This window comes from Cimex lectularius, unplaced genomic scaffold (assembly GCF_000648675.2).
Source record: "Cimex lectularius strain Harlan isolate CLEC.00 unplaced genomic scaffold, Clec_2.1 scaffold289, whole genome shotgun sequence".
NCBI classification, from domain to species: Eukaryota; Metazoa; Arthropoda; class Insecta; order Hemiptera; family Cimicidae; genus Cimex; species Cimex lectularius.
Window position 1 is genome coordinate 273,880 of NW_019392889.1, and position 17,954 is coordinate 291,833.

The 17,954-nt window shown below is 35.4% G+C and overlaps 2 protein-coding genes across 4 annotated transcripts in view; one reads left to right on the plus strand and one right to left on the minus strand.

The window, feature by feature from the left end:
• The window catches only part of LOC106666502, a 29,562-nt gene extending 12,503 nt beyond the window's left edge, over positions 1-17,059 (minus strand). The window contains exons 1-3 of one of the 3 annotated variants that reach the window (XM_014393751.2): positions 16,813-17,059; positions 3,194-3,246; positions 1,740-2,798 (exon numbers count right to left, since the gene is read on the minus strand). In XM_014393751.2, coding sequence (XP_014249237.1) covers positions 1,740-2,590 — 851 coding nt within the window. In that variant the 5' untranslated portion in view covers positions 2,591-2,798; positions 3,194-3,246; positions 16,813-17,059. Of the gene's footprint in view, positions 1-1,739; positions 2,799-3,193; positions 3,247-8,245; positions 8,283-16,812 lie in introns of all 3 variants that reach the window. The other 2 variants (XM_014393752.2, XM_014393750.2) reach the window with 2 other exon arrangements.
• The window catches only part of LOC106666473 (scavenger receptor class B member 1-like), a 99,224-nt gene continuing 89,034 nt past the window's right edge, over positions 7,765-17,954 (plus strand). The window contains exon 1 of the mRNA XM_024229084.1: positions 7,765-8,070. The gene's annotated coding sequence lies outside the window, so the exon portion shown is untranslated. The remainder of the gene's footprint in view (positions 8,071-17,954) is intronic.

Consider the following 17,954-nt stretch of genomic DNA (forward strand, 5'->3'; position numbering starts at 1 on the left):
CCTTAAGCCTGCAGAAGAGATTAATACAGCGTATTATTGGGTTGATTACATAAGTATACCAGCTATCTATTCTAAAACAATTAAACCATAAAACCATTTTAACAAACATAATATTAATTAACTGATTATTAGTTACATCAATTTGTGAATCAATTCTGTTGCAATTTTAGTTAGTTTTGATTCGTTTGTTCAATTGAGAAAAAAAGGTGTGTTAAAGTTCCAAAGGTAAACTGGAGAGAACTTTGATTATAGTTATTACTGTGGCGCAAGAATTGCCTTTTCGTGGTGTATAACTTTCCAAAGGATTTAAAAGTCGATTACTTTGTGAATTTCCATTGGGAAATATTTATTTTTGCCACTATTAAATGTGTCTAATAAAATTAGGTAGAATTAATACAATTTTGTACACTGATATATTTGACAAAGTTTAAGAATGTATAATTATTGGGTTAGGTTACCAGTTAACAGGTTAAAATAAAATATAAATTTTAGCTAAAATATCGACCAGTTGTGCTAAGGTCAAAATATATTTTTTAGTAATCAGTTGAAAGGATTTTCGTCTAAATCTGAAGACTGAGATGATGAAGGCAATTTTGTTGTCAATTAATTCCATAAATCCAATATGGAAAAGCAACTCTGAAACGTCAGGATTTTAAATTTATAAAATTCCCCCCTCTTGCCTACTTTTCTTTTTAAATTTTAAAGTCTTGCTCATCTTGCATCTAAAGCAACCATCCATTTTTCTGGAGAAAGATGCTGGTTCTGAAGGAGACGCCAGAGTAGTAACTCAAAAAGTTATGAGAAAATAATATACTTTTTTTTCGGATAATACTTCGACAACGAATATGATCCAACGATTCCCTTTGAGCCAATTATACCATTACTGTAATACATTCTGTTATTTTTCAGTACGGGTCTTAAACGAAATTGAAGAACCATTCTCCCAGAAAGAGAATGAGTTTTGAAAAACACCAAAGTAGTAAAGTATGAATAGACTCCTTGACATGCTTGACCATAGAATTATTAGGATATAAAGAACACATGTACATTGACAATAAAAATTTAGTTTTATCACCTATCATACAAATTGACTTAGGGGAAATACTCAAATTTGTCAGTCTGAATATATCTTAAATAATGATCTAGATAATCTCTATATTGACATATATAAATCATATACCCTTATATAATGGTATAAAAAAAATCCCTTTGAATACGTATACTAGGGATTTTATAAAATAGTGAGATTAGATCTCCTGTGTTGACTTGATACTGAAGAAACAAACTTTGTAGACGAATTGTATTGTTTTAAAATAATAACAAATCACCAAGATCTGGCCATTTCAGTCCCATTTTGGGATGGATATTTTTTTTTGCTAGATAGAAACGGTATATTTTCGTGGGACATGCTGCATATTTAATCAGAGGAAAGTCCACTGTATCAATTTAATAGTCATGTTATAATGTTTCGTAATAAGTGCGAAAAATCCAAAAGCTCTATTGTATTCATGAAAAGAAACGGTAGTTAATTGTCTTACATGTCTTTATGCAATTTTTTAATTCAATGGCGAAGCAACAATATAAACGATATTTCATGTCGATTAATTCGACATATTTTAAACAATTGTGTAATGTATATTAATCTGGATGAAGTTTCTATTAAACGACTAATAGACCTAGAATGTTGTTGTATACTTTTAGAATAACAGTTTAAAACATTAGTGAAATGCTTTACATACCTTTGACCGTCGGGCGAGTCTCTGACGAGCTTGACAGCAAAGAGAAATTGGACTGAGCAAACTAGCAAACAGCATAAGTTCAGAGAAAGAGAAAAGGCACAGAGTGCGAGAGTCACTTCATACACTAACACATACTCGTCCGGAGATATCACAGTTACTTGGTCCGACCTTAGAAAGTCTTTGACGTCGGAAGCGGTCACCGGTGAGATTTTCAGCATGAATACAAGAGACAGCAAGGCTAGGAGTAGAGACACGAGACAGAGCAGTCCGAGCGAAGTGAGCATCTCTTTGACGCCCGGCGACCTCTCTAACGCGACCCTCGATGAAACTGGCAGACTGGGCGGAGGGTTACTTGCCACTCTAGATATATTCAGTCCTCCGTTAGATATCCTTCCATGGTTGGAAGCGTTGGCAGCTTCCAAGGGGCTGACCCGACTCGAATTGCCGCCGAGGGAATATTTCGAATTGCTTAAAGTCGATATATTCAATCCTTGGGTGTTGGCGTAGGTCTGTACCAGCCTCGGGTTCACCGCTTCGACGTACGGTGTCTGAGAAGGCCTCGAGATGTTCAAACCACCATTGGCGATGCCCAGAGGACTAACACTAGCAGATGTCCCACCGACCGAATGTTTCGAATTGCTCAAAGTAGACGAGTTCGAATAAGGGTTGCCTAGATTGTACGGCCTGCTGTAACTTGTATTGCCGTGATAAGAATGATTGAGCACTGGCGGCGGTTCTCGATAAATCGTCCTCACACTGCCGTTAGGCTGCCGTTGGTGATCGAAGCCTCTCGGGTCTTGTGATATGTGTCGGCCCAATCCACTGCTTGCGGTTACAGTGTGTTTTAACATGACTTCAGGGTCCGGGGCTCAGGGAATTGCTCGTGAACCACAGCTCCATTTTTGCTACGTTCTTCGATCCATTTTGTATTCTTTCCTTAATAATTTATCGGAAACGTTCCTCAAAGAGTCCGTCTGCGAGGTTGACATCTTCATTGTTTGGCAAATATTCTTTCACATCACGCGTGAACCGTTTCTAACACATCATCAAACGGAGGATCTGAAACGTAATAATCCTAATTAAACATCAATAAAACAAAAGAATCGACAATGGACAACTGGTTTATTGTCAAACTGTGCTGATATGTGAGAAATTCCTGATAAGCTCAGACAGGTCAACCAGAAAATAAATCAATTCAAACAAAGTCCAAAGGCCTGTAATGATCAAAAACTGTTTTTGATTAAATTATTTTATACTCAGTGGAACAGAATTGGAAAGTGGCATGCAACAATTTTTGCCGCTTCACCGATAAAAAAAAGCCAAACGGTCCACACGCATCATTGGGTAGAAGAATCTACTGGAAAATATTTGAAAATTTTTCATGGTCTAGGATCTACGGACCTAAAGGAATATAGTAATTAATAAGGACTGTAGTTTGGTCTTTTTTTATCTACCTTTCCTAGCTGGTTTGCTCTGTCATTTAGGTTTTTCATCATCTTCAGTAGGCCTGTAAAAATAAAGATGTTTGTAATCGTGAGGAAACTTGCTTACTTTCTTGCCAAAAATTAGCTACTCTGTAGATCAAAGCAATTTAGGATTTTTAGTGTAAATCTTTAGTAAACAATTTCAATAGGATGGTTAATAGTTATTCAGCCCCAATTGCTTTTTCTGTAGGTAACAACAACAAAGGTTTCAGTCTTTTTTCAAGCATTAACTCATTTAAATCAGCTTTTGTTGTGATAAATTGTGTTAAGGTCTACTGTTCAACCTTTGTGTGTACCAGAAAATGAAGATAGCAACACGACGAAACTAACGAGAATAGGCGGACCTGTTCGTCGTATGAAATTGCCAAAATGTGAAATTTCCTCCTTTTGTCTGCTCTGTTGTTCAACCTGGTCGGCCTATCCTCGCTGATTTTTGTTAGTTTAAGACGCGTTTCGGTATTTCGCCATCTTCAGTGTGGCGTGTTCGGGGTGATTATATTACCTTTTTTTTTTTAGTTTACGCTGGCATATTACCCATGAAGTTTTCTATTTTCATTTTACTGTCGAACGTGATCGGCCGACCAGGGCCAGGTCCCCGCCGCGCGCCGCACCACTCATTCAGCTCCATCATCTTCTCATCTTCTAAATTTTCATGCTTGAATATAATCAAAAAGAAACGTTTATCGACTTTAGAAATCCATAGATTATGTCGAAAGCTGATGGATTGTTGCTTATTAGGACAGATTCTAAGTTTATTGGTTTGGAAATGTTTGGGACTTTGCTCAGATTTTTTAGCAGTTTGTCTCTTTCATTTTCATATTCTGGACAATCCAAAATTATGTGGGAAGGATTCAAGTGGGACAGTTCGGAGACGATGCCAAACCGATTCTCTTCTTGTAGCTACCCCATAGGCCATGATTGCCTCCTTTGCAAGTGCGCCCACCGTTTCATTTTGCTATAAGCCTGCATGCCCTTTCGCCCAACACAATGCCACCCTTTTTTCCCATGATTTTTGTCTCCAGCATTTTCCTACAGATTTGGGCAAAAATATAGTTTCTGCATTTATATTCTGGGCTAATGTTATTTATCCTTTCTACAATGCTTCTGTGAGGATACAAAATTTAGAATCACCCAATTTTCGTATGTAATCGAGAGCGCTATCTATCGCAATTAGTTCTGCTGTATAAACAGACATTATATTACCTTCATCACCACTCCACAGATATCACCCAAACGAAACACGTCTGAGTTAAAGAAAATCAGCGATCAGGATAACAAAATATTGTTAAGATTATATTTTCGTTCCATTCCACGAGCAAAGTGATGCCAAAGTATATCAATTTTGGCCGATTAGCCAACAAAACTTCATACTATTTCTTCCTTGGCCACTTTATGTGGCGACATGTAGAAGTGCAGACAAAACCAGGTACTACTCACAGTACCATCGGCTTATTGTGTTGAATAAGATTTAAATTTATTTATTTTACCATGTCGCTTTCTTTTGGGCAGAGACCCTGACAATTGACCAGTCATTAAGATCAATGAACTGCACTAAGCATGAATAAAGCTTTTGTGTTCAACTGGTGAGAAATTCAAGTGCTTCTCATTAAACAGACGAATGAAGCCGTTCAAAATGACTAAATATAAAGATTCGTTAATTATTGTTAGAAATTAATCCTCCATTAAGTAATTTCTCAACCAAAAATCTTAGATGAAAATAATAATTAATTGGAATGGTTAGAAATGTAAACCTATTTTTAAAAAATTTAGCGTGACACAGTTAATAAAACTTAAACTTTAATTATTCTTTGTATGTAAGGTGTTGGATGAAATGAAAAAGTTAGTGTCACGAGCGGGGTACGAACCCACGACCTTCGGCTACGCACGGTGGGTTCGAATCCCGCACGTGACACTAACTTTTTCATCTCAACCAAGTCTTTACATACAAAGAATAATTAATTGAAAGAAGTAATTTCGGGACCACTAATATTCTACTTACTCGAGAAAGCTTTCAACATTATAAAAGAAAACAGTGGAAATTTTTAATGATAAGTAGTCTCTACCTTTCTAATTTAAAAACTTCTAATTCAAAAGTCAATTCATCCAATTAGCTTTCGAGCTGTTCAAAATATTTGAGGGATGAGTTCTGTTTTAACAGGACAGGTACTGAATTCGAATATGATCAGCTCTGATCATAAGGATAAAAACAAACTTTAGGACGCAAAACAGACGGAGGCATCAATGTAAATGAACAAGATGATCTTGCAAAAGTGGATATTAATTCGTACCATTTTGTACAATTGGAATATACAATATCAAATATGTTGTTAAAACAAAATATATGAAAAGTACTAAGTAATATTATTATAAGAAGAAGCATAGCATCATAAGCTTTCTTTTACGACACTGAAGATTCGGCGACTGTCTGTAGAAAACTGGTTTAGTTTCTGCAAATAAGGAGGAAGTCATTAACAAGAAAAAATGGTTAAGATCCTAACCATGGTCCTAACCATCCCTAATTTAACGATCTGCAGAGTTGGCAGCGTGTGAATTAAATAATTAATTATGTCATTTATCATATCTCTTTAATATATGTTCCTATTATTTGTTTATTAATTAAATTACACGTGATGAGACTCCTATGTAATTCCCGTGTAATAGCCTTGAATCTGCAGAGATTGTCCAAAATGGCGGAAAAACATAAAACAAGGGGGAAATATTGTAGAATATTATTGTTATTCTTGCATGCGTGCATGTCAATATTATTTGTACTCATAAGCAAGTACGGTTTCGCGCCAAAACATTACCGGCATGTCCTTGGCTGCTGAAACCGGTTTATCCGTGGTGTTGCCCGGTCAATAGTTAAATTCTAGCCGGGGCAGATGCTTTCTGAACTTTCAAAAACTTTTTTGTCAAATCTCCCTAAGACGGTTGAATGACTCTTGAGCATTTCTGTTGAGAAGTAGTGTATCATAAACAAAGTTTTAGATTTTATAAAACGAACCGAACTATTTTTTTTTCTGTTGTAGATCAATTTTTATGTAATATCAAGGAAAAAAACTATTATGTACATATAATAAAAGAAGGAGAAAGCTTCCTAATTGCACGGATTGTGTTTGGCTGAATGTATCCTGTCAATTTCACACACACGTCCCCCTAGTACAATGATGTCGGAGGGTGTCACGTACTTTCCGTACCCGGGTACGAGGCTATTGCCCAAAACGGGTAAAATTCCAACAAGGGTGTGACTTCATAGATATTAAAGTCTGGGAATCAGGGCGTGTTCGAGGTTGGCTGAGGGGGGTGGGTACACGCCCTAACGAATTCGTCGAGCCTCGACCTCAACTTCGAACCTGAGGCCGTTGGTCGCCCATCTATGAAGGCGCGCCCTGGTCGGTACCGAGTATTAACGTAACGTAAGACGTACTGCCTACCTCAATAATATTTAGCTGTAACTGATACATTACAGGTGAATCATGATGATTTACCTGTTTTGAATGATAAACGGATTGCCTGCGATAACTCGTTATAGAGCAATTGATCCATAATTTACAATCTTGCGGATGATTTCATGAGCTCCCAACCCAGCAAAAAGCCTTAATTACTCTCCAACATCAGCAAAATCTAACAAAATTTATATATTTGCGCGTTTTACTATCAAAATATCTTACAAATCGGCAGTTAGTTGTATTGAATAAACAGTACATGGGTAAAATATGATCAATTCAGGTTAAAAATTAATTAATATCCCTATTCGGCAGTCATCGAACTTAAAATTACGAAATAATTGAGATAAATAGAATACAACAAAAATTATAACTATTGGAAAGTGTAGAAGATTACAATGTAATGGAAAATAATTAAGAAAAGTCACCACTAGTGGTCTGTGGTGTTTTAAAAACTGGCCTACTCTCATCCGAAAAAGTCTTAATGTACTGCAGTGAGTATTGGCAAAACCTATTTGTAGATCTAAGTGTGGTGAATGGATATAACCTAATTCTGCCTCTCACACATTCCTTGTCTTACAATTACGTAATGTATTTATTAGCGAGAATGTTGATTGAAAGAGTTGAATGAAAACAGTCCTCTCGACGAAGTATGCAAATATCACGACGACCTGGGTTTTAGTTACTGGTGGTATAAATGAGGAGTGACAATTGGCGGACCCCTGTGCGTCTTCAATTGTAAATAGTTTAGAATATTTATTTAGAAATCGTGAGATGCGGTCTGGTGTGATGTAGGTTTCAGAAAAACATTTTCTTTATCGTGCCAACGTTTCGATCTTTATTGAGATCATCTTCAGGGCTCAAAGTGTTTGTCTTCTGTGTAATTGTGTCATTCTTGCGGGTCGTGTCGAGAGGGGCACTCTCGACACGACACTCAAGACAAACACTTTGAGCCCTGAAGATGATCTCAATAAAGATCGAAACGTTGGCACGATAAAGAAAATGTTTTTCTGAAACCTACATCACACCAGACCGCATCTCACGATTTCTAAATAAATATCGATTAACGGTCACTAATCACCACACATAGTTTAGAATGTATGCATATATTAGAAAGATTGACGAATGACTTTATTTATCTAGGGTATACATGGCTCTTTAGGCTATAGAATTTCATGTGAATGATGATCGGTTACCACTGGAATATGCTTCACCATGGTAGCCCATAATGATTGATAATGAATAATATAGTCGTGCAAAAATTGATGTGATATGTGAAAGGTGCTAGGGAAATGTTCCAGGTTTAAGAAGATAAAATATGCAGGGGAGAATAATGAAGACGAGTAAAAAACCTTGAATGAGAGCCGAGTGTGACCTTGCTGCTTAAAAAAAGGAAAAAAGGTAAGTGTATAAAATAATTTTAGATCAATCTTTATCTGCTTATCTGGTTTATTGTATCTAAATGACACCAAATACAATAAAATAGTGAAAGTGAACTGATTAAAAAATGGAAATTTGGTCTGGAGGAGAAAAAAGGGATTTTAAAAAACAACAACTTAGTAAATAGTTTACTTACTTCTCTAATTACTGCTGGCAATAAGGTTTAAAGCAATCTAGACAAAACAGAATATGTAAACATCTTAAAGTATTTGAAGAAAGAAGAAAATTATACGCGCAGCATTTACGTAGATGGAAGCTAACGTTATGAAAACGTAGGATTAGCAGTGGTATGTATATGGAAAAAGTAAGAAACATAACGCGTTATATAAGAAGAAAAGAGATCGGCTTGCTTCATCGCAAAAAAAAAAAAATGGAAAGTGGTATTCAGCTGGGTTATATACGAGCAATAAGAAACGTACTTTACCAATTGACAAACAAAACAACTTAGAGCTGGAGAAATTCAAATATTAAACATCTAGTAAGCTAAATTGCTGGACGAACAATGGACAAAATATACAATAGAAAGAAATAAGTAGTTCAAAAGGGGCAACAACCAAAAAACATCTTTCCATCCCGATTCAACCATAAAATGACCCATGTTCTGAGTACCCATGGAAAAGTAGTTAAACATTTCGGACCTAGTAATGCTCAATTGTTGATTGCTTTTTAATCACCAAAATTATTTAGCCATCTGCTTATTGTTTACAAGATTGCAGGCATATATAGAAATGTACTATGACTATTTCACGCATACGGTAATATAAAGGAACACGGTGTAGGAGAAAAATGACTAAATAAAAAATTATAATAAACATTTCCTCAATGTAAATATGCAAATGTTGCACATATCTATGTATCTGCAAATTGCATGTTGAAATAAAAAAATCTTAAATAATTTGCTAAAGAGAAGAATGTTCCAATGACTTTTCTCTGCTTAATTACATATTCGTACTGAAAAGAAAATGTTTTCTATTTAATTTATGAAATTTACTTGCTCTTGTAAAATTTTGTGAACAACCAGTACTTCTTTGTTTCGTGTATCTGTTTAATTATTATGCTAAGTATGATTTTTGAAAGAAGGCGGATGAATCATACTTCTAAGTTAATAAGGGCCAAGATTTCTGATCTTTATTTTATTCTACTTTTTTTTTTGCTAGAGATAATTATTGCCTATTGAAACTATTTACACCGTACACGAATTTTTCGGTCTTCGCCTTCCAACGTCGAGCGCTCGGACGACCTGGAAGATTAGCAGGGACTGCATATTTGTCGAAAAAAAGGTCGAGACCCTAGAGATTCTTTTACCTGCTGGAAGGCGGCCCCGGTCTCTTTTCTCCACACGGCTCGGAGAAATGATCAGGTGTATAGCAGTAAACATATTTGTCCGTTGAACCCATTCCATACAAGAAGATTAAAGGTCGAATTAACAAAAATTGTAAATAAATAATTTTTATATACGCTAAAACAATTTAAAAAAATCAAACAAGGTAAGCTAAGTAAACATGTTAAGAAAAAAAGATTTAAATTTTTCCAGAAAAGAAAACTATTTTTGTTTAACATGCGAAAATTAAATCAATATATATATACATATAAATACAGAAGAAACGCCGGTGATTTTAATGGGTGGGACCGCAGTGGCTAAAGTTGTTTGGCAACCCGAATGGCATTTTCTTCCTCTTTGGAATGCCATTTCAAGTACTTACCTAATAACTCGCTAATTACAAAAAAATCCAGTTTATACATTGATACAGTTGAGTTTGGATTATTTTGGCCAATTAATGCTATTTATTTGTTATTCATGCACTGGGTACTCAGTAATTAATTGAAATAAATAAACATTTGCTTGTAAATGTTTACAGCATTGTAAGATGAAAATACGAATAAATTATAATATATTTATTTATTTTTTTATCGTGTATTCAGACACTAGATCGCAATTTGGCTCTTTAAAAAACTGGTTGTTTCCAAATCCGACCTTTGCAGTTAAAAATAACTTGTAAAAAAAAGTATAAAGATTACAACATTAACAACTTGTTATTTACATTTATAGAGTGTTACTATCTTTTCCTCTCTTTAGATTAAAAATAAACATAATCAGTTCAATTTCATCCTGTCAACATCTTAGTTGTCGAATGTGTTAATTGGTTTTTTAAATTATTTTCCTTGATGAAACAATAAATTTGAGTCAAAATTTTATCAATGTTTTCCTTTGTAAAAGCATGGCTTTAAGTCGAGTAGATCTCGCCCAGGCAGATGATTTGGCCAATGACAGACGTCCGTTACGTAGTTCAAATCGGGGGTATCCGCGTTCTACCATTCAAGATGGACAAAGAGGATCAGTTTAGGAATATGGGGAATCTCGATCGAAGAGAAGGTAGTAGCCGATCTCAGTGTACGACGGCTAGAGACGATGTTTTATTGATCTTACCGAACAACAGAAGTGTCATTTAACAGCTTCCTTCGTAGTCAACTTCGAACTGTCCGTAACATAAGCATGAGAATAGCTTAGTCTCTAGATGTTCCGTATTAGGTTCTCTACTACTGGAGAAGCTTCGAGTAGAATGACGACAATTCGCGCAAAAATGGGGGGGGGGACTGTCATGATGTCATGAGTGCCGGTTTGGTTTGTAGCAACCGTAGAGAAGAGGTGGAGAACGCTTTGCTTCATGTGCCATGCCTGAGCCACAGCCTTTTCAAAGACAAGTCAGTATGGCATGGGGTAGAATCAATGTCCTTGCCCCTACTGACTATCGTACAGAATGAACCTTGGACTGCACTAATGTTCATTGAGGAAGTCCATCTGGAAGCTGTGGTTCTATTCTATTCTGGGGTATACGTATGATATGCTCAATCGCATGTAGCTCGAGTTGTCAACCATTACTTGGAGAACGGAGGGATTATCAGAATGAATTGGCCAGCACGTTCTCCTGACATGAATCCTACGGAACACTTATTGAATATATAAACAACTTATAACGGGACTAGGGGACTTATAAAGAGACGGGTTAAACATCGTTTGCCGCCTCCAATAAGCGTTGAAAAGCTCCAAATCTGTCTAGTTGAAAAAGAGGCTTTTGTTTCACAAGACGAAATCCGATTTCTTATTTACTCAACGACTTAGTGACTTAATTAAGTCTTCATCAAGTGATCTCAACTGATATTGGAACCCGATGGTATATTTCTTCCTTGGCCTCGTCTCGGAGGTTCAAAGGTACTGCTTCTGTAACCTGGAGGTATCTCGCGGATTAAACACTGAAGTGATGTACACTGTAGNGCTTAGGCATCGTTCGCCGCATCCAACAAGCATTGAACACCTTCAAATCGCTCTTGTTAAAGAATTGGATTCGGTTTTACCCCGCTTAAGACCGTCCGCGAGGCCAGAGTGATACGCATTATTCAGAGCAAAACAGTAAAAAAATTGTTAGTAAAATTTTAAACTCTAAATGATATTCTTCAAGTATGCTGTAATTAATGTAACGATAAAAATATATATAGTTTGAAGTAAACAACTAAATACGAGTGTCCGGTTTTTCGCGTGTGTATATTTAGTTTTGCGTCGATTTTTCTGGAAGAAACTAAACGAGCGAGATCGTGACGGGTAATTGGACCACTGGAGGCTCGGAACGAAGTAGCCTGGCTTCGTAGCTAGTTTGTTTGTAATTGCTCGAAATTCCGACAACAGATCAATGCAACCGTCAGAATAAAACAACGGCTTAAACATCAAAGAAAACTTCTTTTATTTTTGTTCGACATATTTATTTCCAATTTTTATTCTTTTTAATCAATTAATACCGAAGCGTTATAATTTCTGTCTGGCCGTTTACGATCTGACCCGTATACCCTCCATGGTTTGGACTATTATTACATCTTTAGAGGTGGGTTTGTGTCAAAGATGTGTACACCATCATGCCGAACTTCCCAAACGATGATATTAGTATGTTAATGTGTTTTTATTTTACACATAATTTTACCAGTACTTTAATATAAACGTTAACCATCTACCAGGCTGGAATATCAACCTCATTTTTCCTTCTGTCAACGTTTTCAGCAAAAAGTGATTTTTTGTTTATTTCGGAACTCGGTCCTCACCGCCAATCATTGGAACCATCTTTAAAGAATGAAATAAGCAGACAATCAGAAAACAAAAATTTGCAAAGGAAAATCATAATAGCAGAATACGAATAAAAAAGTCAACAAGTTTTTCTATGATTCGAATTAACAAGGTTGTAGACACGGAATGTGACAGGAAACCAACCGAAGTTTCAAATTTCTATAGGTCTATTATATTTCCTCTATTATTTGCAAATTCCACGTTTCCCACCACCCTGATCTGTCAATTCTCGTGGTGTGTTTGTAACTTTTCTACAAGTTGATTAAGTAATAAATTTATTACATTTTGTCTAGAACAGAGAGGTCAATTTGTCTTGGTAATTCTAGGAAATTTCTCTAGAACCGAGGGGAGAATGGACAGCCAGGATGATGAGAAACGATATCGGTTTAACATTAAGCATACCTCAATACTATATTTCAAACACCCAACGATCTCGGATTCTGCAAATAAAGGAGAAAATATACGAGTCTTACAGAAATTTGAAACTTCCGGTCATTCTTTTAACATTCAGGGTCTACAAACCTTGCCAATTCTATTTTATTAACTATTCGAACTTTTAGGTAGTAATACCAAGGTTATTACATTTGTGAGATAGCTTGTTGAGGACTTGAAGAACTGGACAACCAGGATGATGAGAAACGACCAAAATGTTGATTCAACATCAAGCAGGCCTCAGATAGAGAAAAAAAGCAAGTAAATCAGCTGGAAGTTAACATGGATCCACACTTTTAGGACCATGCACGACACTCCATTACACAATATTAAAAAAAATCCCTTGGACTTTCTTCTCAAACGTATGAAGGAATTGTTAGGAAGTGTGGAGGAGGTTGAATGACAAGATTATCGTGGGTGTAAAGGGCGGAGTAGGATTTCTTGCTAGGTCTTGAACAAATGGAATGTTGAGATTTGTGTGGCTGATGTTAGATATATAAAAAGGCGCATTGACATTTTTTTATGAATGGAAAGATTTATATCTTTGGATGTTGGAGCGTTTGTCAATGTGCTTATATCTGTAAGTCCATACGGTTTTTACTTTTATTTTCAGTGGTTTATGGATTAAGGATAGTTCAGATCGTCGGTTCAGTAATGCCGATAGTAATTTGTAACTTTGAAGATGACGGAATGCCGAAATGCGTGTAATAGACGAAAAGCGAGAAAAGGCGGACCATGGCCGGAAACGTGCTAATATAAGCTCATCTCCCGGCAGACCACAAGAGAAAATCTCACAATTAAATTTAAAGGTTACAATCAATTTCCTCCATTATCTGAAGTTTCCTAGGTTCCCACCATCTCAGTCTTCCCATTCTCGCTGTATACGTGTAACAAGGTAATATTTGATCTTTTCTCGTGATTCAAGGTAATTAATTAATAATTTTTATTAAATGTATGATATATTTGTTGAAATTTAATTTAAAAAATGAAAAGCGGTCCAGTATGAGGAGAAACGACAAAGTTCAAGTTCATCACTTAGCAAATTATAAGTGAAATATAAGATGACTTCAAAATTTAAATCGTGTTCTTATTTCAACAACAAAAATTTTTTTTACGGAAAAGCGGTCCAGGATGGTCAGAAACGACCAAATTTCAAGTTCATCTCTTAGCAGACTATAAAGCGAAATCAAAAATGACTTCAAAATTTAAATTTTCTTTCTATTTCAAAAATTATTTAAAGGATAAACGATCCAGGATGACGAGAAACGACCAAATTATCAGTTCATCTCCTAGCAGGCTCTAAGGAGAAATCACAAATGACTTCAAAATTTAAATTGTCTTTCTATTTCAAAAATTATTTTAAGGATAAACGATCCAGGATGACGACAAACGACCAAATTATCAGTCATCACCTAGCAGGCTCTAAGGAGAAATCAAAAATGACTTCAAAATTTAAATTGTCTTTCTATTTCAAAAATTATTTTAAGGATAAGCGATTCAGGATGACGACAAACGACCAAATTGTCGGTTCATCACGTAGGAGACTGTAAGAATAAATCAAAAATGACTTCAAAAGTGACTTATTTAAATTGTTTTTCTATTTCAATGCCAAAAATTTATTGTAAGGAAAAGCGATCCAGGATGATGACAAAAGACCAAATTATCGGTTCATTACCTAGCAGACTGTAATGATAAATAAAAATGACTTCATTGTTTTTTTATTCATATGCAAAAATTTATTTTACATAAAAAACGATCCAGTATGATGAGAAATGACCTAATGTCAATGTTCATCACTTAGCAAACTATAAAGAGAAATCAAAAATGACTTCAAAAAGGACTTGTGTAATTTTTTCTCTATTTATTCGTGTATTAATCGATAATTTAAGTTAATTTATTATATTATTAAAAAAAACTATTGGTTGGACACTAAAAACTGCAAAGTGGATAGCATAAACCAATTTCTATAATTTAAATAACACATCGACTGAAAAAAAATTGTTATGCAAATAAGACGATCATATCGCAACAGGTTACGGTTTTTATGGTACATTTACGGTTGTTTTGTCACGGTCTACATGAACTAAATAATTCACGCGTGAGACCACCGGCTTCCGCCTAGGTCAGATATTACTAGGTAGTTGACTCACGAAATATCAAGGATCGCCAAGGTAATCCTCCCATGCTCTTGAGTAACCAGTATAGAATTTTGTTGGCTTTTCTTCTTTCTTGTTTTGCATTTTAATTTTTAACTCCTGGATTGAAATTGGGTAAAACAGGTTTGAAATATAGAATCTATGGAAGGAGATGGTTCAGCAGATTTTTAAATATTAAAAGTTTCAGATTAAAATCTCTTATTTATTTGGTGCAAAGGTTTGAGTTATATCTCCTGAAAATAATTATTAAATAATAAGCATGAAAATTGAATCAAAGATTCAAATTTTCTTCAGTAGCCTGAACTACCATCTTCTGTGTATGGTTTCGATCCTGGTTTGTTTTCTTTTGCCGATGCGAAGAGATAGCGTTATAAACAAGATCTGAGAACGTTCCTAGCTGATTAGATCCCGCGATATTTAACGGTTGTTCGTTTATTCCTGGACGTGGAGTACATCAAGAACCCAATGCCGTTACAAGATGAACGGCTCTCGAGATGGAGGGGAACCGAGAATTGACACGGTGTAACCAACTGAAATGCAGACGGTGTGGCAACGGCTAATCGGAGCAGGTGGTATAACCGACAACCTCTTCCGCCTTTAACTTTAAACAGTCTAATCGTCGTTATACACGATATACCGTTGATAATAATTTAAAAAATAAAATAATCAGGACATGTAACAGTCTTCAGTACTGTCATTACTGTGATAAGAAGAAAACAGTTTTTATAACAAGTGCTTGATATAAACGTGTAATTATTCGAAAGTCCACGGTTATGGTGAAAGCATCACTAATGTGGACATCATGGAAGTCATTTTTTCTGTAAATTTTTTCCAATTTTTGTTTAAAAACAATATCTAAAATCCATCCGATGTTTATATTTATTGGTTTTTACGTCGAACCGAGTTCCAGTTATCGCGGGGCGAGGATTGAAACCAATAAGATATTTGTAAATTAGCATACAGAATTCCAAGGGCACTCCAGGAATGGAATCCAGTGCCGCGTACGTGAATGCGAGAGAGATTCGGCTACCCCGGGCTCCCCTTGAATACACAATAAAATATAACCCCCCCCCCCCCAAGTATTAAATAGTTTTACCAATAAACAGACAAAATTTCTCTAAGGTTACAATTCAACACAAAATTTTATATTAAGAATAAGCCTAGTCAATTTTTCAAACTATCACACTGATTTACCTACTTTGGGAAAGTTTGTCAGGATACAAAAATTTCTCTTATACAGTGAAGAAACCAAGCACCACCATACGTTATTAACTTATTACAATAAAATAACATAAACAACATAAAAAAATGATCTAACAGATTGATTTAAATCGTGAGATTTCCTCTTGGGGTCTGCTGAGTGAGTGATGGAACTAGCAGGTATACCTTTTCCGATCATTTTGGACGTATGTCCTCGCTGTTTTGGTGAAGATGACGAAAAAAGGCAAGCCAAAAGAATAGAAAACATCAAATTATTATAAATCTTAAAAATATGTTCAAAACTTAAATTAATGTACAACCAAGCAGGAATATGATTAATTTCGAATAAACTACGAGTCATATACTTATATAATATTTATTTTAAATAGAGTAAAGGTTATGAAAAATATAAATACCACGAATGCAAGATATTTTGTGAATAAACATTTATTTATTTCGTGCAAGCGCGTTAAATTTGATTTTAATAGTTTTACATCACTTTATAGTTAATGGAATTTTTAAATATGATTTATCAAATCTACGCTTACCGACATGATAATGTCAAATAGTTAATTTAATCGATTTTCCCCAATATTTCATAGCTTGAAAATTTTAGGTTCACGCTGTTTATCAACTTGAACGATTTATTTACATCAATGGTCTAGGTCACTTTGAAAAAGGCTTAAGTAAAAATTTGACACCTTTGTGTCAAAGGTTGATAGTTGTCAATTAATAAATGTGTTTGTTTTGTAATAAAATCGGTCAAGTTCAGATCACGTGTTAATGGAGTAAAAAGCGTCTCACCTGTAGTACGTAATCCAAGAGAGGTTGGTGCCAGACTGCTCAGGGTCGAACCTGAGTGGAACCTGAACGGCCTAACGGGCGACCCCACTCCCTAAAGAGGCTCGGCCAATCTATTCAACACTCTTACGAACTCTTATTTAAGAGTTTTATTACGAACGGTCGTACACAAGGCTAGGAGATTAAAGGAGATGAACGAGGACAATCGGTTTCTCACTGCGTACGACGTGGCAACGGGCTCAGGGCAATGTGCTTAGACCGCGAAAAACTGCGCAAATCTTGGGGTTTTGAGTTTACCAGATTTGGCAAGCAAGGCGAGACCTTACGGGTAGGAGTGGCACACGGTAACACATCATACTTCAACCAGAGGAGATTACTAACATTCAGTTTATTTTCAACTTTTTTTAAAATTTTATTTAAAAGCGCATAAATCAAAAGAAAATGTAACTTAGACGCGTAATATAAAGAAATAATAATCTAGTTCCAAGAATGCTGACAAGCGAAGGGGTTAACCCTCTCTTCGTATAAAACTCGAGAGGTCAAACCGCTGAGAATTCTCAATAGGAGAACAGCCAATACAGCTTTTACAAATTATTAAACTCATTAGTTAAACAAAAAACTATCTGGAAGTCCCTGTTCATTTCTCCTTATAGTCTGCTGGGTGATGAACTGATAATTTGGTCGTATCTCATCATCCAGGATCGCTTTTCCTTAAAATAAATTTTTGGCATTTAAACAGAAAAACCATTTAAATAAGTCACTTTTGAAGTCATTTTTTATTTTGCCTTTTAGTCTCCTAGGAGACGAACTGATAATTTGGTCGTTTTTCGTCACCCTGGATCGCTTATCCTTAAAATAATGTTTTGATTTAAGTAGAAAAACAATTTAAATAAGTCACTTTCGAACTCATTTTTAATTTAGCCTTAAAGTCTCCTAGGTGATGACCTTGAAATTTGGTCGTTTCTGACCATCCTGGATTGCTTTTCCTTAAAATAAATTGTTGTTATTGAAATAGGAACACAATTTAAATTTTGAAGTTATTTTTAATTTCTTCTTATAGTCTTCTAGGTGATGAACTGATTTTGGTCGTTTCTCGTCATCCTGGATTGCTTTTCCTTAAAATAAATTGTTGTTATTGAAATAGG